General features: G+C 47.7%; 1 protein-coding gene and 2 long non-coding RNA genes across 5 annotated transcripts; 2 read left to right on the forward strand and 1 right to left on the reverse strand.

Annotated features, from left to right (window-relative positions):
- Positions 1-1,812: 1,812 nt before the first annotated feature.
- LOC123110044 (uncharacterized) lies at positions 1,813-6,019 on the forward strand. Of its 3 annotated transcripts, none has more exons than XR_006453121.1 (5): positions 1,813-2,024; positions 2,087-2,215; positions 3,242-3,531; positions 4,417-5,167; positions 5,829-6,019. It is a non-coding gene; the product is annotated as an uncharacterized lncRNA (long non-coding RNA). The 3 variants fall into 3 exon arrangements; XR_006453119.1 differs by having other exon boundaries at positions 4,417-5,145; XR_006453120.1 differs by having other exon boundaries at positions 1,839-2,014; positions 4,417-5,145.
- A 14,000-nt stretch (positions 6,020-20,019) lies between these two features.
- LOC123115386 (uncharacterized) lies at positions 20,020-21,422 on the forward strand. Its single transcript, XR_006456602.1, has 2 exons — positions 20,020-20,632; positions 20,719-21,422. It is a non-coding gene; the product is annotated as an uncharacterized lncRNA (long non-coding RNA).
- Positions 21,423-22,149: 727 nt separating this feature from the next.
- LOC123115387 (cation/H(+) antiporter 28) lies at positions 22,150-25,042 on the reverse strand. Its single transcript, XM_044536549.1, has 2 exons — positions 24,647-25,042; positions 22,150-24,529 (listed from the first exon to the last, which is right to left on the reverse strand). The coding sequence occupies exons 1-2, from the start codon at positions 24,788-24,790 to the stop codon at positions 22,217-22,219; spliced, it is 2,457 nt and encodes an 818-aa protein (XP_044392484.1). The 5' UTR covers positions 24,791-25,042; the 3' UTR covers positions 22,150-22,216.
- Positions 25,043-25,278: the final 236 nt, after the last annotated feature.

Here is a 25,278-nt window from a genome sequence, read left to right on the forward strand (position 1 = left end):
TTGCACCGAATCAGAGTTGTCCCCGTTGCCAAGTCCTTCACGGAGAAGCCAAATGGGTCAAAGGCAACAATAACAAGGTTATCTCGAGTGAAGCGACGAACAGAAATTAAATTTGTAACGATGTGAGGGGAGTAGAGGATGTGGTTGAGATGGAAGGGGCGATGAGTGAGACGTGCGGTGCCAGTAGCAGCTACAGGGATCTTAGAACCGTTGCCAACAACAATGAAAGGAGAAGTATGCATTGAAGGGGAAGTGAGCTTGTCGAGGTTACCACTGTTGCCCGCGACGTGGGACGAGGCCCCCGAGTCCATGAACCAGTCGGGCTCGGCGTGAGGCTGCTGCATCTGAAGGTTGGCAAGGGCAGCGTTCAGCATGGCGTAGCTATCCCAGTTGGACGGGCCGGAGGAGGAGCCGGCCTGGTGTGGCGAGGGGCCGGCGAAGTAGGCTTGGTGCGGCGCGCTGGGGCGCGGGCCGAGCACGCCGGCGGCATTGGGCGGTGCCCAGGGCGCGCGCCACTGCTGGGCGGATGGAGGCGCCGAACCCCAGGGCGCGAAGTAGCCCATCCACGGCACTGGAGTCGTCTGGCCACGCCCGGCGGAGGAGCTCGAGGAGGACGCGCCGTTGCCACGTCCACGTCCACGGCCGCGGCCGCGCCCGCCGCGGCCGCGGTGCTCATGTTGAGTGGGGCGCTCGGGGGCCTCAGCAGGGCCCTTTCCCTTGTCGGCGCGCGCGCCGGACTGCCTGTTGCCGCCACAGTCGGTGCCGCGATCGCCCGAGGAGGAGCCGCCGGAGACGTGACCGACGGCGAGGGCGGTGGCCCCTTCGAGGCGCTCACGCTCGCCGAGAGAAATTTCCTCCAGAAGGAGGCGGGAGCGCGCCTCGCTGAAGCTGGGAAAGGGAACCTGCATCGGTAGCAGGGTCCCCATCACATGGAAACGGCAGCTCAGGCCGCGCACCAGCTGGAGGGTGAGGGCGCGGTCGGTGACGGGTTCGTCCACCTCCGCCAGTGTGTTGGCGAGGGACTGCAGGCGGCGACAGTACTCGCCGATGGAGGAGTCCCCCTGCACTGTGGCACGGAACTACGCACCGATGTGGACGGCGCGCCCGGCGGCGTTGTCACGGAAGTAGATGTGCAGCGCATGCCACAGGCGGTAGGCCGTGCTCTGCGGCGTCATGATGATGTCGTAGAGATCATCCGAGATGGTGGCGTAGATCCACAGGACCAGGGTGATGTCGTCGTTCCTCCACACGGGCCCCTGATGGAGGGGATCGGCTTCCTCCAGGACGTGGTCCTCCATGTTGAACTTGTGGAGAACGTAGAGGAAGAGCTGGCGCCACTTCGAGTAATTGTTGGCCTCCAGGCTCAACTTGAAGGGGATGAAGGAGGTAATGCTCACATGGTGCATGGATGGGGGAGGGGGAACAACCGGAACCTGGGCGTTGTTGGCGAGAGCGAGCGCGTCGGCGTGGGCACGAAGGGTCAGACGCCGGGCCAGGCCGGTAAGCGTGCAGCAGGGGCACCGGGGAGACGGGCGCCGGCAGGTGCTGCGGGAGGGACGGCGGCGACGGGCGCCACGGGGAACGGAGCAAGGCCCGCGGCAGCGTCTGCATCGCCGAAGGAGCGAGTGCGCCTGAGAGTGCGCCGGTTCATCATGGCGGAAGCGAAGAGGAGGGAACCGGCCTCTGATACCAAGAAAGTGAATGATGCTTTAACTGATGACTTGTATTGATGTACAGTAGGGCTTATATACACGCCCGAGAGAGATACAGTCAAGAGAGCTCATGTACAGGTCGTAACAGAAAAGCCTCATCATGGGGAACGTGGGGAGCGTGGGCACCGCGATCACCGTGGGCGTCGTGCGTCCGTAGGAATCGGTCCAGTCCGTTTCCCTCCCAAGGTGGAGTCGCTGTCACGTTTCCAACACCCCCTCCTCTCCGCAGTCTTCTCCTCGCGACGCCCCACCCTCCACGCGCTCGCCTGCCTCTGTGGCTCCGTCGATGCTGAGATCTCCCAGTGCGTCGAGGTACCCTACTCTCCGCCCCTACCCCCACTGCCCCGGTCTGAATCTGATCGGTTTGGTTGCAGAAAGCGGAGGCAGCGAAGCAGGAGAAGAACCAGACCACGGTCGTCACGCTCAACGTCGAGATCCGCCGCGCCAAGGCCAAGTTCCTCGAGGAGGACCTGCCCAAGCTGCAGCGCCTCGCGCTCAAGAAGGTTCCATCGTCTCTGCACATCTCACTGCCCCGCTAGATTTGTTGGGTCACTTCCTGGAGTTTAGGATCAGTGGGACTAGTATGTTTTCTGTAGAGTTTACTTTGGTCATTCGAGGGATGCTGAGTATTGGGGAATATTCATGTCTGAACCTGAACTGCACATGGAGGCTTGGTTGCATTCGAGGGATGCTGAGTATTGGGGAATATTCAACTTTTCAAGTTTCAACTTATTCTGTCATCTTTATTTTGGTTCCCTATCAGTTGTCGGAATGACCTGCAAATTGGATCCATGTAGATGTTATGCAGTGTATCTGAAATTGTAGTGTATCTACACTCAGGTTGCTCAATTTGCATATATTCTTTTCGTTCCAGAGGTGAATGGTTATTTGACCATAGTTTTGAAAGCATATGCCACACATATAATGTGAGACAACAGTACATTGTCAGCACCAGTATTATTATGCGGAATTTTGTCTGCCACCCTGTTATGCCTGGAGGTTTCCCTTCATAATTCTAAGTTGGTGATTCTCCGCCCTGTTGTCTAGCTGTGTACACTAGGTGGTGGCCTTTGTGGTCAAGGTGGTCACATCATCAGTATTTATTTGCTCTGTTTGTAATGCTTGATGTTTAGCGTGTGAAAGTGGGTTTTGCATGATAAATCAGTCACATTTGGCTATTGCTACAGTAGAAATGTGACTTCCTTTGTTAATTAGCTTTGGAAATCAGTTGTGATCTAAGTATCATGTGTGTAATTGTGTATGCTTATATGATGTCTGGCACATTTCCTGTAGCAACAATATAAATTTGTGAGCATAGCTTCTGTTGTCAGTGCAGACAACTGTTCCTTGTTGTCAGTGCTTCCCCCCATCTACATATCCTCTGTTCTGAGGGAGTGCTGCTTAGTTTTAATACTTATGAGCATGTCTTATACATGTATTCTTGGACTGCACCATGGATGAGCATGTCTTGTTCAACTAAAAGAATTTATTAATTGAAAAGAACTAACTCCAACAAGTGATACGTGCAGGTACTTGTGTGGTGAGAAGCAACCTCCGGCTGATCATCAGGGTCATGGCGCCCCCTCACCCTATGCATTTGATGGCTCACAGCGGGGACTTGGATTGCATCCAAAAGCTGCTTGCGTGGGGAGCTGATCGGCTCCAAAGGGACTTTGCTGGGGGGAGAACTAGATCCCTGCCATGGTCTTGCCTTACACATTGTTGGTCTGCTGAATTTTTGTGCTATGAGGTCGCTATCAATAGCTTCTCTTGCCCAACGCATGATCACGTTATCTTGGTCTTGTACATATGCTAGCAGGTATTGGGTCATCTATTCATTTGCATTTCATGCGGGTTCATATTCTGCATAGTGTGAGACTAGCATCTTTCATTTGGTTTGCTAGAACATTGCAGAAAAGAACTTCTTTACATAGAAAACATTGCAAAAATAAAATGTGCGGAAATCTTGAACGGATTTGGGTATGTTTTCAGCATCTCTATATTGCACTAGTAATTCACCAATGATTCTTAAGTTCTACCTGTGAGCACCAAATGTTTGGGAACTCTTTTTAATTTGGTTAATCAGCATTTGTATTGTACCACTTCCTGGTTGCCATATCAAGTATTATACCATTGCACCATTTAGTTACTTTCCAAAGTTGTGATAAATATAGTTCTTTTTTACTTTCAAGATAGCATCAAATTCATGTCTTCCATTTTTCTCATCTACGCTGCGTGTCTATATATAGCAGCACATTTTTAGTTGCTCTGTAGGTTATTAGTAGAACTCAACTAACCAATTAACAAGTGAACTCACTATGCATTTGTTGAATCCATATTTGGAAAGTTCACTGACCCTGCTACTATAACAAACTGTTGGTGGTGGCTCTTTCCCAGGTAGTACATGCATCATCAGTCCTATATAGCTGCTGCTCATGTACTCATTTTGTTCTAGGAAAGTGGGAGGGCAGGGGCCCTTGATTTTCTTGCATAATTTGAGCAAATCTGATTTTTATTCTCTAAAGTTGGTTCTCATCTGTGGTCATACCAGCAACACATGCTTAAGACATCAGTGGCTAGACTGTAGATCTTTGAATCAGGAAAAAAATTATGGGGAAATGGTCTATTTATCCTTTATTTCTTTGTGTTTTCTCTTCTAGAATTAGTGTACTTTACTTATATATGTTTATATGTTGAACGACAGAAGCTCAAGGTGAAGAAGGCCATCGAGAAGGGCAACGCCGACGGCGGCCAGATCCATGCCGAGAACGCCATCCGCAAGCGCACCGAGCACATGAACTACCTCCGCCTCGCCTCCCGCCTCGCCCCATACGCCCATGAGTGATATATACTACTTGCCTGCTGCTATATCATATTGCTTACTTTTTTACATCAGATCAATTATGAAGAGAATTGGTGGTGGTTAGGGTGTTTTGGTGCTTATGTAATCTTCTTTCAGGCCTTTCGCGATAGATTTCTTTAGCTGGCATGTTTAGCAAATGCTACAGTGCTTATGGTTTAGTTTTACACCTGCGTAAAAATGAATGGCTGCTACTGTTTCTAGTTTTAGGTTGGGATGAGATGCATGTTTGCATGCTTGTGCTTCTGTCACTACAATCTATACTACTGCTATTGTCATATCCTCGTTGTTTTGTTGCTACTAATATTTGTCCCATGTTTTGTTTCCTTGCATGCTTACTACTACAATTTATACTACTACTATTGTGCAAGATGTTCACATGTTAATTTGACTAAAATCTCTTATGTCGTTCACTTAGCTTGACCCAGAACAGCAGCATCCTTGATGCGACTAACCTTCACCTAGTTCTTTCTCTCGCAGACTCGAAGGAGGCCGTATGCAAGGCACCAAGGTGCATGGTCCTCGCAAGCGAGGAACGGAGGATGTTCGACATCGGCTACGCAAACCACCATTGTGAGCTCCTCCCTTTGCTATGGTACAACCATGCTCTGTTTCATGGGTTAGTTAGGATTTTGATGCTTTTTGCGCCATGGTTGAGTCCTTGCCGACTATTGTGTCGATGATCAAGTGTTGGTGCCTCATTTGGCTATTTTATTTGTTGCTGGTAATTAGTAGTATTAAAGTGTCGTTAGTTTATTAGGATGTGGCTGAAACCATTGGATGGGTGCTTCTGTGGCTATTTGATTTGTTGCTGGTAATTAGTAGTATTAGAGTGCCGCTGGTTTATTAGGATGTAGCTGAAACCATTGGATGACCTTCCTGGACATGTTATCTAGAATTAGTACTTGTCCCATTTTTTGTTTCCTTGCTGGACATGCTATGGTTCAAGTGTCGATGATGTCTAGTAGTAGTTTGCTAGCTATATACCTGCTACTGATTGATGCTCTTTTGGTCTCCTGATTGATGCTCTTTTGGTCTCCTGGAATCATATTATACTGTATCTAGTGTTCTTGTGGTTATGTGAAGATGCATCACAAACATCTAGGTCTTTGAAGTTGGCTGAATCTGTTGCTTTATCATATATTTGGTCCATAAATCTACATTTCTATGAGATATCTTTTAGTATATAATTTTTTGATTGTCCAAGAATAATAGCGACTCTAATGCTCGTAGCCCATGTCTTCACTCTTTTACAGGAGCTCCAGGTCTATGAAATTTGAAGTTTGAAGCCATATAGTATAGCCCTACTCAGCAAAGAGTTGTCGCTTATGTTTGACTGTAATAGACCGTAATATTGTAATATTGTAACAGTAGGCATATTGGGGTTGTAATAGACTATGTACAGATTGTAGTAGACTTACTGTTATTTGATGAACTACATTTCTACTGTTGGGTCTGAAATATTGATTATGTATGTGATTTGAAAACATGTGGAATGGAAACCTGACTTGTGGGACCCACTTATGAAAATAATCTGAGCAGTTTTGAAATTTCTGTCAAGTGGGCCCAATGTGTGTGATGATGACAAGTGGGACCCATCTGATTAGCACTAGTGCAGAACCGGCCTTTAGTGCCGGTTCGTAATGACCTTTAGTGCCGGTTCTTCAACAGGCACTAAAGAGTGGGGACTAAAGGTCCCTCCCCCCCTTTAGTACCGGTTCGTGACGAACCGGCGCTAAAGTGCAAACACGTGGCACGAGTCAGGCCCGGGTGCGCGTAGGGCTTTAGTACCGGTTGGTAACACCAACCGGTACTAAATGTTTGGTTTTTTTTATTTTCCATTTCATTTTTTTGTTTGCTGGTATTTCACGATACTACAAATTGTACACGTTATGCATATATATAAATAGATTTTCTCGTACGTATAGAACCGTATATATATATATATCATCGAATGTCTCACAACCAACACCATTATTCACACATACACATGTATATACATATACAATTTCTCCTACATATGTTGCCTTGGTGCCTCCGGAGCACGATGACAAGTGGTTCATGGGGGCGGTAGCGGGTAATAGTATTCTCCTTTGGGATTTGTGACTTGGTCGAGCAAATTTCCTCTTGAAGTGCTAGTATGCGGTCCGATGGTAGGAGCTTATCCCGCACCTCTCTGAACTGTTAAGAAGGAGATCAATATGCATGTGTGTTAGTTGTGTGACTAGATATCGATAATGGTGTGAATAGTGTTCTAACAAACGTACCCAATCCTGTCTATCAGATTTGCTCCTTTCGGACGTCATCATGCGAATGTTCTCGCAAACATAGAATGCACACAGATTATTCCCCGACGCCTACTTCAGGGCCATTACGAGAATGGAATTGAATCAGATAATGATTAATCAAGCATGATAATTAATTAATGATATTGAAACAAGAATTAAAGAGATGGTAGCTAGCTAGTACTACTTAATTACTTACCTTTGGTCGATGCCAAAACAACTTTTGTTTCCATTCGCCTGGAGTCACCTTGATGAACTTTGCCCATGCCCTGCCCGCCGGGAAAGAAAATTAATAAATGGGTTATTAAATAGTTCATATCAGGAAATGACGAACTAATAATAGGCCGAGATATATATAGTTAATAATGATTGAAATTACCTGTTGACTATCCCCTTCACGATGGTGAAGTCACTTTCTTCTTTAGTTAGTGAGTCGAGTAATTCAACTTTTCCTTCCTCAACTTTAATGTCTATCAAGACCCAGTGCCAACTGCATGCGCACACGTTTGCATGTCTTAAATAAGCGGGCATGTGCATAAAATTAATCAACTACCGTAAACCATATACACTTAATTATTAACATCTAGCTAGCTAGTAAGCAACAACAGAATTTGTAGTACAAGACAGTGTGACTCACGGGAAGTTGTAAGGAAGTAGTATATCTTCATTGCTATTGAGGCGCTTCAAAAACTCTATCATGCTTTCCTCTACACCTGCTTGATAAAATGGAAACTGCCATATGTCCTCATTAATGGTATTTGGGTTAATGAACCCAATGCCATAGCGTCCAGATTTTTTTATTTCATACATCTTCATCCTGCATATAATACCACAGAAAAGAATATAGTGAGGATAATTACATGTAATGATTGATCAAAATTATCACTACATAATTAGCTTGAGACTTAAATTACAGAAAGAAATCACTTACAGACAATAGCAACTGACGATAGACTTGTCGAGTGCGTCTTGATTGTATATCTGGAAAAGTTCTGTATACTCAATGGACAGAGCTTTCTCATGGTAATAATGCTCCTTCTTGACATTCACCATGAGGGACACTCGATTGGAAATCTTGGTCATGTTCATGTACCATTTATGCAATTCATACATTCTCGTTGGGAGGTCCTTGACCTTGTCTGGATGGAACAAAGGTTGGCCCCAGGCATATTTCCATTTTATTTCCGATTCTTTAAGCGGAGACATGGGCTCGATTTCGAGGAGTTGTCCAACAGAGATCTTGAGCATTTCAGCCTGCATGATATGCTCCTCTGTTATTACCACATCGCCCTGCTGGGGAATGCTAACGATTTTCCCACAATAATATTTGGCGCGCGTACTCCTCTCATGTGTTGTTGGCACAACAAGCGGGGGGATCGCTTGCGCCGCCTGTTCTCCCAGCTGGGGAACGGTTTTCCCGCATTTTTTGTCAGCTGCTTGTTGGCTCGAGCTCGAGCTCGCTTCCTTCTGTAGTCGTGCTCGATGTAGCTTCCTGATTTGACGCTCATAGTCTGAGTCAACAGGCTTGGGAGCTGGTGCTCTAGCCATATGAATGAAGTGGTCAATCATTTTCTGAGGCACTTTCTCCTTTGGCGGTGGTGCCGGTTTCGGTCCAAAATGGGCGTCCACTTGGGCCTACACTATGGCTGCGTTTTGCTCCTCGGTCATGTCGTAAGGCCTCTGATGAAGAGGAGCGAAGCTTGGACCATATTTATATCGCTTGTCTCCGCCTGTACTTCCTGAACTACCTCGACTCGTACCGCTACGCACCAAAGCTGCAGCATGTCTCTTCTGCAATTGCTGAGACGGCAGAGACGGCTGACGTGGAGTTGGACCAGGAGAAGTGGCCTGACGATGTGCCGGACTTGAAGCAGGAGGTGTGGCCTGACACGGTGCCGGACTTGAAACCGGCGGAGGAGGTGGCGGACTTCGAGGAGGAGTCGTCTCACGCGTTCGTGGACTTGGAGGAGCGGGAGTCTGCTAACTCGGTGGCGGACTTCGAGGAGTCGGCAGATGACGCGGTGTCGGTGGACTTCGAAAGATGATGCAATCCTTTCTCCATAGGATGATACGATGTATGGCCTCTCCCAGTGTGCGCTCGTCTTCACCTCCAGGAATGTCAAGCGTTAGCCCCGAATATGGGTCCACCACTTCATCAACCATGACACGAGCATAGCTCTCTGTAATCGGGATGCAATGGTAGGTTGCTTCGGGGATCACTGGAAAAGCAACGCCGTCCGCCACCTTCATGGATATGTTCTTCATTTTGGAGTGTAGCTCACAGTTAGTGTTCTCTATGATGTTATCCACAGGGTATGTATCTAGCAGTGTGTCGCCCGGGGCAGAACCAATGCTGCTTCTCGGCATGGATGGGACGGTGCTATCCAATGCTGGACGATCATCCGCTTGTTGTTGCCGCTGCTGAGACCCTCTTTCCTGGCTAAGTGAGTCGATCTGCTGCTGCTGCTGCTGGAATTTGAGTGCCAGGTCCGCGTGCCTTGCTTCTAGGCCTTGAAGGCGTTCTGCGTCCTGCTTCCTCTGCTCCTCCTCCAGCTTCCTCTTCTTCTCCTCCTCCATCTTCTTTCTTGCACGGGACTTGTAGTCGTCATTCCAGTCTGAAAAGCCCTCATACCAGGGAATAACGCCCATGCCTCGTGTTCTTCCCGGGTGTTCAGAATTTCCCAAGGCGCGCGTAAGCTCTTTCTTCTCTCTGTTGGGTGTGAACACCCCCGCTCGAGCTTCTTCTATTGCGTCAAGTATCTTTTGTTCGACTCCTTTTAGACTTGCCTTCTTTGAAACCAGGTCTGTCTTCGGGTCCAACGCCCCCCCATGCGCATAGAACCAAGTTCTGCACCTGGGGGGCCAGCTCCTATTAATCGGAGTGACCCCTGCACCCTCCATCTCTTGCTCAGACTTATCCCACTTAGGCAATCCCACCGCGTAGCCACCTGGACCCAGCCTATGGAACTGCGTCTTTCTTGCGGCATTTGCCTTGTTTTTCATCGACCGTTCCTTAGATAATTTTGAATCCTTGAAGGTCACGAAATCGTCCCAGTGTTCTCTTTGCTTCTCCAGTGTTCTCTTCCTTTCATTAGCGAGGTAGTTGGCCCATACCGTTTTCTTGTGGGTGTTGAATGCAATTGCCATCTTCTTAAGAGCAACGGCCTTGACTTTCTCCACATCTGCTTTAATGAAATGATCTGGTAGGGCGAAATGTTCCATCAGAGATTTCACCAAGTCTTTTTTGGCTCTGTCATCGACTCAAGTAACACCTGGACGTTTAGTCTTTGGCTCTTGCCATTCTTGAATGGAGATCGGGAGTTTGTCCTTCACAAGAACTCCGCACTGACGAGTCCACTTATCCGCAACGTTCTTAGGCGTGAGGGGTTCGCCACTAAGTTTGGTGGATTCGATGTGGTACTTTACACCATCCTTCAACAATCTGCCCGGGCGTCGCTTTGTCTTGCTGTCTGTAGAAGCAGATTTGCTCGATCCGGAGGGCTGAAAGAAGAAAGATCGATTCGTTAATATATCTTCAATAAAAAAACATGTGATGATCACCAGGATGCATGCTTATATAAATATATACCTCGCCGGAAGTCTTTGTTATTTGAAGATCAACATTGTCTGTGTCATCACTAACATTGTCTGTGTCATCATAATCATAGTTCATGACTTCATCAGCTCGGTCGTCGAGATCGAATATCTTTTCATCACCCTCTCCGGTATTGTTTAGATATTGGGAGCCGTCATCTTCATTCAGATCATCTAGCCTATGAGGGCTGCGTATGATGTCGAACAATTCCTCTTCTCTCTCTCTCTGCCGGTATTGTCCGCCATAGCTTTTGCTTTACTAATTAGTACAGAAGAAATATAAAACAATTTAGTATTCAAATTACAATGCATGGATGCAATTAATCAATAAGGAAAAACTGAATCTCGAATACATCGTCTCGAATATATAATCTCGAATACATCATCGTCTTAATATATATAATCTCGAATACATCATCTCGAATATTATATATCGAATACATCACTGGCTAGGTACCTAATAAAGATCGAGTACTACAGAAGAATCTAGGGCGCCACTCGCGGTTCCTGGGGCACGGGCGGTGCACACCCAAAGAGAAGGAACCATCACAGGATCATATCTCCGGTCATCTGCGCAAAGAACCCACCAAATAGTGGAGAACCTGACGTCCTCCATAGCAGCCATGTAGCGATGGACGTGCTCATCTTCCTCCCTGACACGGCGACGCACCACCTTCGGCGGGGCCGACTGCCTCTGCACCGCATGTGGCCCACGCGAACGCCACCAAAGAAGATCAGGGTCGACGACGGAACCCGAGGTCGGATTCCTCACCAAGCGGCGCGCCCCTCCAGGTAGCACCTCCCAGTGCCAGCCCGGCGGAGCCCAGTCCTGGACATGGGTCCTCTGAAGCAGGACGTCGTCGAGAACAAATACTATATGCCCGCAAAAAGTAACATTTTTTAAATGATTGGATTGTGATAACTAAAATTCTATATATATGCAAATTCTAACAATTTGACATTAATCTAATTCATCTAACTAAAACTAATTCTAAAATTTCCTGATTATATAACTAACATTTCTATAACAATTCTAATATTTATATAACTAAAAAACAGAAAATTGCTAACATTTCTATAAATATATCTATAACTAAAAAACAGAAAACATTTATAACATTTCTATATAACTAACATTTCTAATATTTATATAACTAAAAATAGAATAATTTCTAACATTTCTATAAAAACAGAAAAATTTATAACAAACAAACTAATAATGTGTGTGTAGTGTGTGTGTGTGTAGTGTGTGTGTGTGTGTGTGTAGTGTGTGTGTGTGTGGACATGGCGGCCGGGGCGAGCTCACCGGCGAGGCGACGACGGGGCGGCGATGACGGGGCGACGGGACGGGGCGGCGACGACGGGGCGACGGGACGGGGCGGCGGCGACGACGGGGCGGGGCGGCCGGGGCGACGGGACGGGGCGGCGACGACGGGGTGGCGCGGGGCGCGGCGACGGGGACGACGGGGACGACGGGGACGGGGACGGTCGGGGCGGCGACGTCGACGGGGGCGGGGACGAGGGGCGGGGACGGTCGGGGTCGGCGACGAGGGGCGGGGGCGGTGACATCGACGGGGACAGCGTCGATCGGGGCAGGGCGGCGCGACGGAGGGAAGAAACAGAGGGAAACTGAATTTTTTAAGTGTTGTATATATAGGATGGGCCTTTAGTACTGGTTGGAGCCACCAACCGGTACTAAAGGTCTGTTTTGGCCAGGCCAAGCGGCGGGAAGCGCACCCCCTTTAGTACCGGGTGATGGCTCCAACGGTACTAAAGGGGGGGGGGTCTTTAGTACCGGTTGGAGCCACGACCCGGTACTAAAGGTGGTGCGCTGGCTCAAGGTGGTGCGCAAGTTTAGTCCCACCTCGCTACCCGAGGGGCTACCGCACTGGTTTATAAGCCCCAGTGCGGTAGCTCTCTCGAGCTCCTCTCCTAAGCAGGCCTACTGGGCCTACCTGTCCTCTTCTATCCTGTGGGCCTATTGGGCCTTTGCGGGCCTGCATCCTGGCCCAAATAAAGGTTGTGTTCCCAGTCGTATGAAGGCCGCTTTGGCCCAGTAGGCGGGCTTTTTTATTTTCTTAATTTTTTTGCTTTATTTATTTTCGCTTTATTTATTTTTATTTTATTTATTTTTGAGTTGTTTTTTGCTGTATTTAGAGTTTCTTTGTGAATATTTTTGCTTTAGGTACGAAAAATTACAAGCTTTCTGTTAGTGCCGGTAGTTTTCAAATTTGAATAGTTTAAATTTTGAATTATTTGGAATTTGTGTGAATCACTAGTTTGTGAATAACTTAACTTTGAAAAAAGTTTTTTCAGTGATTCTTTTTTCTTATGTTTAATATTAGTGTGTTTTATCATTATATTCAATTTGGTAATGCTTAGGTTATTTAAAAAATGAAATGCCTTTGTAACAGTTCAGTTTTTGTCGGAAACCTGATACTTCAAAAGAGATTGTCCATTTTGTACACGAAGTGTATCCAGTTTTTGCCGTAACCCTCTCTACTTTTTTGCACATGCTATTTGTATGAAATTATGATACCATGCCAACTTTCAACCTTTTCTGAGTTCATTTCAAATGCTTTTCAATTTCAGGGTCATTTAGCTAGAAAAATTAGTAAATGCATGAAAAGAATTTGTTTGCACATAAAATTTCTTCGCGTTTCAAATGCTAAAACACATAATTAACTACCCTAACTATTACAGACATTCCCTCCTGGGTGTGAAACACAGAAGAAAGTGATGATAGTGAAGCCGATCACATCCCAGATCTTTGGGTGTGAAACTTTTTCTTCGCGTGTGTCCCTTTGCGCCGTAGCCATGGAAAATCTTCATCATTTAACTGGATGCTCGGGTCAATATTCACTGTGAATGGAGCAATTCCATCAAACTTTTCATAATCTTCTGACATGTCTATCTTGTCATCCACTCCCACGATGTTTCTTTTTCCTGAAAGAACTATGTGGCGCTTTGGCTCGTCGTATGATCCATTCGCTTCCTTATCTTTTCTTTTTCTCGGCCTGGTACATATGTCTTTCACATAAAAAACCTGCGCCACATCATTGGCTAGGACGAATGGTTCATCTGCATACGCAAGATTGTTGAGATCCACTGTTTTCATTCCGTACTGCGGGTCTTCCGTTACCCCGCCTCGTGTCATATTGACCCATTTGCACCGAAACAAAGGGACCTTCAAATCACCTGATCCATATTTAAGTTCTCATATGTCCTCTATGTAACCATAATATGTTTCCTTTCCCGTGTTGGTTGTTGCATCAAAGCGGCCACCACTGTTTTGCTTGGTGCTCTTCTTATCTTGGGCGATCGTGTAAAATGTATTCCCATTTATCTGGTACCCTTTGAAAGTCATTATATTCGAAGATGGTAACTGGGACAGCGAGTACATGTCATTTTGAATATCACCATCATTCAGGGCACGTTTCTGCAACCAACCGGCAAAAGTCCTTGTTTGTTCGCGTGTAATCCAGTCGTCAGACTTCTCCGGGTGTTTGGACTGTAGAAAATTCTTGTGTTCCTCCATATACGGAGCCACCAAGGCGGAATTCTGTAGAACTGTGTAGTGTGCTTCAGTGAGAGAATGTCCGTCCATACATATTATTTGATGCCCTCCTAGCGTGCCTTTTCCTTACAGTCTGCCCTTATGCCGCGATTCAAGAACACCAATCGGCTTAAGGTCAGGACTAAAGTCAATACAAAACTCAATGACCTCCTCATTTTCATGGCCCTTCGAGATGCTTCCTTCTGGCCTAGCACGGTTATGAGCATATTTCTTCAAGACTCCCATGAACCTTTCAAAGGGGAACATATTGTGTAGAAATACAGGACCCAAAACATTAATTTCTTCGCAAAGGTGAACTAGGACGTGAGTCATGATGTTGAAGAAGGATGGTGGGAACACCAACTCGAATATGACAAGACATTGCACCAAATCATTCTGTAACCTTGGTATGATTTCTGGATCGATTACCTTCTGAGAGATTGCATTGAGGAATGCACATAGCTTCACAATGGCTAATCGAATGTTTTCTTGTAGAAGCCCCCTCAATGCAACCGGAAGGAGTTGCGTCATAATCACGTGGCAGTCATGAGACTTTAGGTTCTGGAACTTTTTCTCTGCCATATTTATTATTCCCTTTATATTCGACGAGAAGCCAGACGGTACCTTCATGCTGAGCATGCATTCGAAGAAGATTTCCTTCTCTTCTTTGGTAAGAGCGTAGCTGGGCTGACCCTGATGTATGCCGTCTTTTCCGTGCATACGTTGCTGGTCCTCCCGTGCCTCTGGTGTATCTCTTGTCTTCCCATACACGCCCAAAAGCCAAGCAGGGTCACGCAAAGATTCTTCGTCACGTGCATCACGTCGATTGCGGAGCGGACCTCTAGGTCTTTCCAATATGGCAGGTCCCAAAATATAGATTTCTTCTTCCACATGGGTGCGCGTCCGTCAGCGTCCTTCGAAACAGGTTGTCCGCCAGGACCCTTTCCAAAGATTACCTTCAAATCCTTGACCATATCATGTACATCAGCACCAGTACGGTGGCGAGGCTTCGTCCGGTGATCCGCCTCACCTTTGAAATGCTTGCCTTTCTTTCTTACGGGATGCCTGCTTGGAAGAAATCGACGATGTCCCAGGTACACATTCTTCTTACAACTCTTCAAATATATACTGTCGGTATCATCCAAACAGTGCGTGCATCCAGGGTATCCCTTGTTTGTCTGTCCTAAATGGTTACTGAGAGCAGGCCAATCATTGATGGTCACGAACAACAACGCCTTTAGGTCAAATTCTTCCCCCATGTGCTCATCCCACGCACGTACACATGTTCCATTCCACAGTTGTAAGAGTTCTTCAACTAATGGCCTTAGGTACACATCAATGTCATTGCCGGGTTGCTTAGGGCCTTGGATGAGCACTGGCATCATAATGAACTTCCGCTTCATGCACAACCATGGAGGAAGGTTATACAAACATAGAGTCACATGCCACGTGCTATGGTTGCTGCTCTGCTCCCCAAAAGGATTAATGCCATCTGCGCTTAGACCAAACCATACGTTCCTTGGGTCACCTGTAAACTCCTCCCAGTACTTTCTCTCGATTTTTCTCCACTGTGAACCATCAGCGGGTACTCTCAACTTTCCGTCTTTCTGACGGTCTTCTACGTGCCACCGCATCGCCTTCGCATGCTCTTTGTTTTGGAACAAACATTTCAACCGTGGTATTATAGGAGCATACCACATCACCTTGGCAGGAATCTTCTTCCTGGGGCGCTCACCCTCGACATCACCAGGGTCATCGCGACTGATCTTATAACGCAATGCACCGCATACCGGGCAAGCGTTCAAATCCTCATACTCACCGGAGGATGCAGTCATTAGGGCATGCATGTATCTTTTGCACCTCTAACCCTAGATGGCAGACAACCTTCTTTGCTTCATACGTACTCTCGGGTAATTCGTTGTCCTTTGGAAGCATATTTATCATTACCAGCAACTTTCCAAATCCCTTGTCAAATACACCATTCTATGCCTTCCATTGCAACAATTCAAGTGTGGTGCCCAACTTTTTTTTGTCAGCTTCGCAATTCGGGTACAACAATTTCTTGTGATCCTCTAACATGCGATGCAACTTCGTCCTCTCCAGATCACTTGTGCAGTTTCTCTTTGCATCAGCAATGGCCCGACCTAGATCATCAGCGGGCTCATCTGATGCCTCTTCTTCAACTTCTTCCTGCATTGCCGGCTCAGCTTCTTCCCCCATTGTTGTATCATCGTATTCAGGGAACCCATGGCTAGGATAGCCGTCGTCGTCCTCTTCTTCTTCATTGCCTTCCATCATAACCCCTATTTCTCCGTGCTTGGTCCAAACATTATAGTGGGGCATGAAATCGGACTCAAATAGGTGGACGTGAATGGTTCTTGACGTAGAGTAACTATGACCATTCTTACAGCCAGCACATGGACAAGGCATAAAACCATCCGCCCGCTTGTTTGCCTCAACGGCAAGCAGAAAAGTATGCACGCCATTAATGAACTCGGGAGAGCATCTGTCATCATACATCCATTGTCGGCTCATCTTCATTACACAACACCGAATATACCAAATTAATACAAGTTCATACATAAAGTTCATACATAAAGTTCATATACAACACTTAATTAAATGCAACATACAAATAACTCTCTAGCTAAAGAATTTAAATGCAACAACAAATGCGATGAAGATTGCAACTAAGGTAACAATTGATCCAACAGCATAATGATACCAAGCCACACTATCAATGGCATATTTTCTAATCTTTCTAATCTTCAACCTCATTTTCTCCATCTTGATCTTGTGATCATCGACGACATCGGCAACATGAAACTCCAATTCCATCTTCTCCCCCTCAATTCTTTTCAATTTTTCTTTCAAATACCCGTTTTCTCTTTCAACTAAATTTAACCTCTCGGCAATAGGGTCGGTTGGAATTTCCGGTTCACATACCTCCTAGATAAAAATATCTATGTCAACTTGATGGGCATAATTTTTCATAAACACGAAATGCAACAACTAGTTTTAAAAGATAATATACCACATCCGAATCATAACAAGGACGAGGGCCGACGGGGACAGATATCAAAACCACGGCACTATGTATAACAAACAATGTACGGGTAAGATAATTATATGAGTAATTATATATCCAAATCACACAAACATCAATTTGGTAATGTAAAACATTCATGAACAAGAGCCTCACCACAAGGTGGTGCCGGCGACGGGACGGTGCGGGCGAGCGACGGTGGTTACGACGGAGATTTAGAAGGCACTAAGTAAACCACACCTACATATGCAAACTAAGTGTTATTTTTGACCTCAAATTGCATATAAATAAAATACTAGCAAATATAATTCCTTCCAAATTAATCACTATACAAAGCATTGCAAGAGCTAATCTAGCAATGAGAGTTCAAAGGACAAAGTTGCTAACCTTTGTGATCATTTGAATGGATGGGGGCCTTCAAATCTTGACAAATTTTGAGCAAAATTTGTGAGGAGCTCTAGGAAAAGAGGGGAAGAACAGAGGGTGTGAGGGGAAAGGGGAAGAACGGAGTGGCTCGGCTGGACGAAGGGTTTATGTAGGTCGACCTTTAGTACCGGTTCATGCCACGAACCGGTACTAAAGGTGCTCGAGGGGCCCCAGACTGACATCACCCTACCACCACCCTCTTTAGTACCGATTCATGGCACGAACCGTTGCTATAGGTTCGCCACGAACCAGTACTAATGAGAACGGCCGGCTAGCCGTTGGAATCGGCACTATTGGACACATTAGTGCCGGCTCAAAATCAAACCGGCACTAATGTGTCTCATATTAGGTCCTTTTTCTACTAGTGTGGTGGGACCAGCTTCAAAATACAATGGCCCAAACAATGTTAAAAGGCCATGGCCCGGAAATAAATAGAAGGCCGAATTGTTGGTCCAGGCCCAGGTAGCTAACAAAAATTGACAGGAAAAATATATAATAAATGGGCTGATTTAATGGGCTTGGCCCATATAGACACCTAATCGGACCGGGCTGATTCTTGTCAGCGACCTTTTCATTTGGTCGTAATTTTGCCACGTCAGCTTGCCACGTTGGATCCGACGTGGCCTGGGCAGATAGCTAGTGACCAAAACAAAACAGTAGGCATATTTTGGTCGTAAACGTATACAACCTTCTCACAGAGAAGGTCGTTAATTTCAGTTTACGACTGTCAGCTTTTGACCATCTATTTTTGGTCACAAAAAGGTCACAAATGGAAAATAATGACCATTCAGTGACCAATAGTCAGGGTCACAAGTTGACATATTTCTTGTAGTGTCTATCCCATGGACATTTCAAGCACAGATTTGATAAGGCTAGAATTTCAACTTACTAATTTTATTGATGATATGAGACAAGATGATAGGTTTAGAAATGCAAGTAATATTGGTGAGCTCTCTATTATGCTTGTTGCAACAAAGAAACATGTTCTTTATGATTTGATCTACTTACTCATCAAATTGATATTGATTTTACCGGTGGCGACGACGAGTGTTGAGAGAGTGTTTTCAGCAATGAATCTAGTGAAAAATAAGTTGAGGACTACTATGAGTGATGATTGCTTGAATGATTCCTTGGTACATTTATTGAACGGGATGTGTCCATGGAAGTAAGCGAAGATGACATAGTTGATGCTTTCATGGCAATGCAAAAATGTAGAATTACCTAGTGATGTAATTTTCTACTTGTGCTTCTTTCATGTAAGACTACTCGTATTGTAATTGAGCATATTGGAGATATATTTTGTGAACTAAATTGTTGTGAGATTTGCATTAAGCTACTCATGTTATTATTTTGCCATATTTTGTCTGACACATGGATTAGGTGGGAATTTTTTTTAGAGTGTGCACACCCTTCATTTTTTTCCTGGGTCTGCCACTGTGTATTGTAGATATTCTCTAGGCCACTTGGTCACATGGCTTCTTTCAACCCAAACGATGGATTTGTTGCTTTTAACTTGGATAGCTTAGCGAAGCTAGCTGAGTTTTATCCAGATGATTTTGATTCAAAAAAATGGATGATCTTGGTCCTGAACTGCGCACTTACATTGACAATGTGCGAGCGGATGAAAGGTTTGCTAATTTGGATGGGATTGCTGATCTTGTGAAGTTAATGGTGCAGACAAATAAACATGTTACTTTTCCCTTGGTCTATCATCTTCTAAAGTTAGTATTGATATTACCAGTTGCAACAGCATCCATGGAGAGATGCTTTTCAGCTATGAATGTTGTCAAGAAAAAGTTGCGCAACAAAATTGGTGATCAGTTCATGAGTGATTGTTTAATTTGCTATGTGGAGAAAGATATGTTTTCTCCCATTAGTAATGATGTTGTGTTTGATCTTTTTAAGGCGATAAAAGATCGAAAAGGGAAGCTCTAAAATGTAGTAACTTTACATGATTCTTTCACATGATGTCACTTTTATTTTAAACTTGCCAAACTAATTAACTTATTATTTTCTTCATTGTTTTCAGAAAGATGAGAAGTTGGATATGAGATATGAAGTTTATTTTGGTACTACTTTTATCTATAATATGTAAACAAGTGATTTTATAATTTCATCCGATCGGTATGTTATGCACTCTTGTTTTTTTAAGTGAAAAATATGTGTGATAAGTGATATCATATTAATTGTGCTTTCTTTGACTGATATAATCTCGTTGCAATTTGTCACAAAATAGGACAAAGTTCATTAAAAAAAATCACAACTAGTTAGTGAATGAACCCATTGGCGATTATTTTTGGCTCCGCCTCTGTTACTACCCACTGTGGCTGGTCTTATAGAAGCAAGTAATCTTCATGTATTTTAGATATTCTCTAGGCCACTGTAAAACAAATTGCTCTGACTACATCCTCTAGTTGGCGGGTGAGCAAATTCGCTGCGACCAAGGCAGGCAAGTATTAAGTCTGCCAGACCGCAACCTAACCCGCTATTAATATCCCTCGTAATGACCCCGTCTTTGGGCTTGTGCGTGCAGCCCCGTATCCCTGATCTTTGGCAACGGCTCCTCTGCCGTATGGCCTCTGCCGTTGGCCCACTGACATGTGGGCCAGGTTCTTGCCGGGCCAACATGTCAATGAGGGAACGGCTGGGTGCCGTACGGCAGGGGATTCTCGTCCCTGATCTTTGGGCTTCTACATACAACCGCATCTAGCAATCAAGCCAATGCAAATTCGCCACCTTCATCATGTCGCCATTCCTGTGTATATACAAGAGACACTCATTCATCCACGTGTAGGGTGCGCGTGGGACTTGGACGAGAGATGAGAAGGCCATGCTTTCTGCGTGAGAGAGTGTTTGCTTTGGGTGTGTGTTTTCTTTGCGTGTTGTAGCCTTCTTCTTCTCCTTCTTCTTTGCTTGTTCTTAGAGAGACGAAGAGGAAAAAGGATTATAGATAGATCCGGGCACCGCTTGATGTAGTAGGTACAGCCTCCAGCGTAAATTCGCTGCCGTCGAGGAGCAGATCCAAGCGTCGCTGGATGAGGTGCCACTTGGACATGGCCGAGGAAGTGCAGGAGGGCGGACGTACGACTTGTAGCAGGAGGGCTGCACTTCGACTCGGACACTAGCTAGAGCATCAATCTCCTGTCCTCCTTGGTTTCTTTCTGTTCTAACTATTTATATACAGTTTTGCTAGAACTCATCTAGATGAGATATAATTTGGTCTCATTCATCTTTTATAGCCATTGGATGTGATGCTACAAGATGTGTGTGCGTTATCCCAAGACAGAATAGGTACGTCGATACCGAATCCCCGATCGATCCATGGTCGATATTGAGAACCCGCCTGCCCCCGGTGCTAGTCCCGACGCAGCGTCAGCGCCGGCGGAGCCCAGCCGGCACGGCTTCTGGGCATGGAAGGAGAGGTTCGTCATCACCTACTTCACCTACAACCCTCCCGACTTGGGAGACGACGAGGTCGCGGCCGTGGACGCCGACGAGTGCAGCAGGTGCGGCTTTCTTTGTGTGGGGTTTCTTGCCGGGTTCCTCGTTTTCCTCGGCTCCATGCTTCTCCTAGTCTTCTTCCACCAGCAATCCCAATCGCCATTGGATCGGCGGTCTACGTGGCCACGCGCGTCCTCGCCGTGGCGGGCATGGTTGTCGGGTTTTTCTCCGCCGGCCTCTTTCTTGACCTTTGGGACAGGATGGATAAGGGTGATAAACATGCAGAGGTGATTATAGACAGGATGATGTAGAAATTTTTTGAACAGGTTCCCTAGTAAGATATCACTTCATATTCCAGACGTACATCATTGTTGTGAGGTGATTATAGAGAGGCAGAGGTCATTAGACTTGTTAATGTAAATTCAAATTGTACCATGTACTCATCCATATATGCGTTTCTGAATTGCATAGTTTTGCTAAACAGATTACAGATGTATGTATCTATCTTCTTGTGGTTTGCTCTACATACATGCATGGTCCTTAATTTTATTCCAAAAATGCCTAACACTAGTGCAGAACCGTCCATAGCACACGGTTAAAACTGCCTATCACAAACGCAGTTTCGTACTCCGGCCTTGTTGCAATGGTTTGTAATAAGAGAGGTACATCAGGCACACTACAGGGGTAACCATGTGGAATAAGTCAGCATATCGCACACCATCCTGTTGGAAGGGATAGAGAGGGATTATTGGTGGAATCGATGTTTATTGCTTGAGCCTCGTGGGCATATATATATTCGACATCCTAGTCTATCTTGTATTTCCTAACTAAACATAATACCTGATGTAGCGGTTGCGATGGCTCTATTTGGCCTACTGAACGCACCTTTGCAAGCAATGCCTTCTACAAGTATGTCTTCCCAGTGCCGCTTGGACCATCAACAAAGAATATCTGACTTTTTTGGTTGACCACATGATCCATTATGTCATTGAAACCAGCCAGCTGCTCTGATCAAACTTTTAAATAATTCTAGATGTTCTTTGTCCATGCTGATTTGCCTCTCCTCTATTACTTCTTCTGGTTTGAGAATAGGCTTTTATCTCGGTTCTCGCTAGTTAACAAGGGGGAACATGAAAGTATTCCGTTGCTTCTTTTGAAGAGTAAAAGGCTATCCATTCCACATTAAAATGTACACTTACTATGGAAGAATAATACATCCAGTACAGCTGCTTCGTAGAAATTGTTACAGAAATATAACTATGGAGGTGGAATAACGAAACAAGGAAATGGATTGCATTACAAGGGCATGAACTCCTCATCGATGACCTTGTAGTGCTTCTTGGCGTCGTACTGCTGCACGATGAGCACGGACGCCGTCGTCGAGAAGTCCGACGAGGCTAGGATGTCGCCGACGGGCCCGAGCTCCAGGCACTCCGCCCACTCATCCAGCCCCTCGGTGAGCACCGAGTTGCGGTCCCTTCCCTTGCCCACCACGAAAAGCCGGTAGTCCCCCTGCATTCCCCGCAGCACCGCCACCAGCTCCGCCCCGTCCGCCACGTGCTTCTCCAGGTACCCGACGGACTTGTTGCCGGCGACGTGCTTCCGGTAGAACTCGGCGAAGAACTTGTCGTCCGCCTGCGCCTGCAGCTCCTCCTGCCCCGTCGTCGTCGCCGCCGCCAGAGGCATGTGCCGCTTGCTCTTGGACTCGAAGAGGCTCGTACGCGCCTTAGCCCGCGCCTGCGCCATCGCGTTCTGCACCACCCGTAGCGCCGTCAGCCGCACCGAAGCCTGCTGCTTGCACATGAACGACGCCAGTGTCAGCGCCTCCCGGTCGTCCGCGCCGCCGATGAACACCACCACCACCGACGCCTGCGCCGTGCTGTCTGGACGCTGCTGCTTGCCGAGGCCGCGGTCCACGATGATCCCCACCGAGCATGGCGCTAGCTGCAGCACCTTTTGGTTCACCAGCCGGAACCCGAAGTGTCCGCCGTCCATGGTGCCGTCCAGGCACTGTGTCTTGTGGAACGGCACTAGGATGAGCGCCGCCATGGCGTCCTCGGCGCAGATGCACAGGTCGCTGTGCATGTCCGGGAATGACGACAGCGCCAGCAGCCGGCGCACCTTCACCTTGCCGCCCACGCCACCGCACTCCGCCTGGTACGCGTCTAGCGCCTCGCCGATGAGCTTCCGCATCTCCGCCACCTCCTCGTCCACTACCGTCACGCCGTCCAACCCAACGCTTTTCACGATTGAAGACGCCGTCTGGTCCGTCAGCTGCACCATGTCCACGGCGTAGCACGCGATCTCGCCGTTGCCGGCGCCCCACCGGAGCGACTCCATGAGGAACGCGAGGGTCGGCACTTCCTGCGGGCCGCGGAGGCCGGCGACGAGGCGCAGCTCGGTGGACGGGTCGTGGTGCTGGAGGCCCATGAGGCGCCACTGCACGCTCCGGCGTGCCCAGGACGCGATCCCCATCCCTACCATGGGCGTGACGGCGACGTTGAGCGCCACCACGAAGATGATGGCCATGAAGGACTTGTCGGTGATGATGCCGGCCTCGAAGGCGGCGAGCGCACAGTAGATGTGGAAGTAGCCCTTGACGTTGAGCAGCATGCCGAGCGCGAGCGCCTCGAGCCAGCCGAGGCCCCGGAGCAGGCCGACGCCGGTGCAGCCGACGAGCTTGCCGAGCGTGCCCATGGAGGTGGCCAAGAAGACCTTCCACCATGGGAAGGGCAGCTGCATGACATAGGCGCGGAGGCCCTCGTCGGGCTTGAGGCCCGCGACCTCGATGTCATCGGTGGTTTGCCGGAGCGAGAGGCAGACATGGGCGACGTAGAGCGGCAGCACGAAGGAGGAGAGCACGAAGTTGATCTTGCTGACGAGCAACCGCGACACCCGGCCGTCACTGGGGAACGCGAGGCCGACGAGGAAGGCGGCCATGTTGATGTCGAGGCGGAGCACGGAGATGAACCAGCAGAGCGTGGCGGCCACGAGCGCGACGAGGGAAAGGTCGAAGCCGCGCATGCGCCGGCCCTCGGGGTTGCGGCCGTCCACCCAGTCGGCCATGGCCCGGGACATGAAGGCGGACATGACGACGACCGCGAGGACGGACGCCGTGAGCGCGGGCTGCGCGAAGGGCGCGTCGGCGTCGGCGTCGCTGTCGCGCCACACCATGCTGCCGAGCGCGATGAGTAGGGTGGTGACCATGTCGGAGGTGATGCCGGCACCGACGGCGAGGCGGCCGACGTTGGTCTTGGCGATCTTGAGGTCGGTGGCGAGGCGGGTGAGGACGGGGGAGGCGGTGTTGGCGAGAGCGGCGGCGAGGCCGAGGAAGGCGCGGAGGGAGCGCTCGTGGACGATGCCGGTGTGGGTACGAGAGGTGGAGGTGATGGCGCCGTGGCAGAGCGTGACGAGGACGCAGGTGGAGGCGATGCCGGCGTAGGCGATGACGGCGTCGGCGGCGGGGGTGTCGAGGAGCGAGAAGGGGTCCATCTCGACGCCGAGCGCGAAGAGGTATGGCGCGAAGATGAAGCCGCCGATCTTGCCGAACACCAGGTTGATGGCGTTGGTGATGGAGAGGACGCGGAACTGCGCGAGGATGATGCCCAGCTGCCATTGCCGCATTCGCCATTGACGACGACAGGAAAGGAATGTCAATGGCGATCGCCAAGAAAGAGAAAGAGAGAGAAACGAAGGTAATTAATGGCGATCGCGGAGGAGGCGTACGAGGAGGTCGGAGAAGACGCGGGGCTGGTAGACGTTGCGGAGGAGGGCGTACAAGATCTTGCTGGTGACGAGGATGACGCCGAACTCGAACAGCACCATGTTGTAGTTGGCCGACAGCACGCTGCTCGTCATCGAGCAATCCATGGCGGCCTCCCGCTGCTCTTCTTGAATCCAATCCAATCAGATCCAATCCAAGATCGATCCTCTTCTTCAATTCCTCTTCGATTACACCCACGCGTGCCAACTAACTACTTCATTTTATTGTGGATTCGATCCACGAAGAAGAGCAGGAAGAAGATTAATTGACTCTGGTTTGATTGATTTGACCATCAACAGGGGAACCGGGACGGGGGAGCAGTCGGAAGTGTGGAAGAGAGCATTTTGCGGGGGTTATTGCATGCCAAGTGCTTTCTAGCTCTTCCCTTTTCTCAAACTTTCGAGCTGCTAGATATCATGCTGCATTCTGGTCAGATAAATATAGCACCCCGATTTTTTGCCACGACATCTTCTAACTTTGGGAAATGTAATTCCGCCGCGGGTGCTTAGGGCATGTCCAATAGTGCTATCTTAGGAGTGTCACGTAGGATAAATGATGAGGTGAAGGAGAGAGAACTCATAAGAAAAGGGTTGTC

The sequence above is a fragment of the Triticum aestivum genome, chromosome 5B (assembly GCF_018294505.1).
Source record: "Triticum aestivum cultivar Chinese Spring chromosome 5B, IWGSC CS RefSeq v2.1, whole genome shotgun sequence".
Taxonomy (NCBI): Eukaryota; Viridiplantae; Streptophyta; class Magnoliopsida; order Poales; family Poaceae; genus Triticum; species Triticum aestivum.

Bases quoted from the DNA above. Each gene is read 5' to 3' on its own strand.
- LOC123115387 (XM_044536549.1), bottom strand. From the start codon at position 24,790: ATGGATTGCTCGATGACGAGCAGCGTGCTGTCGGCCAACTACAACATG. The intron at 24,530-24,646 runs GTACGCCTCCTC...CGGCAATGGCAG, and splicing joins GCGTCTTCTCCGACCTCCTC to CTGGGCATCATCCTCGCGCA.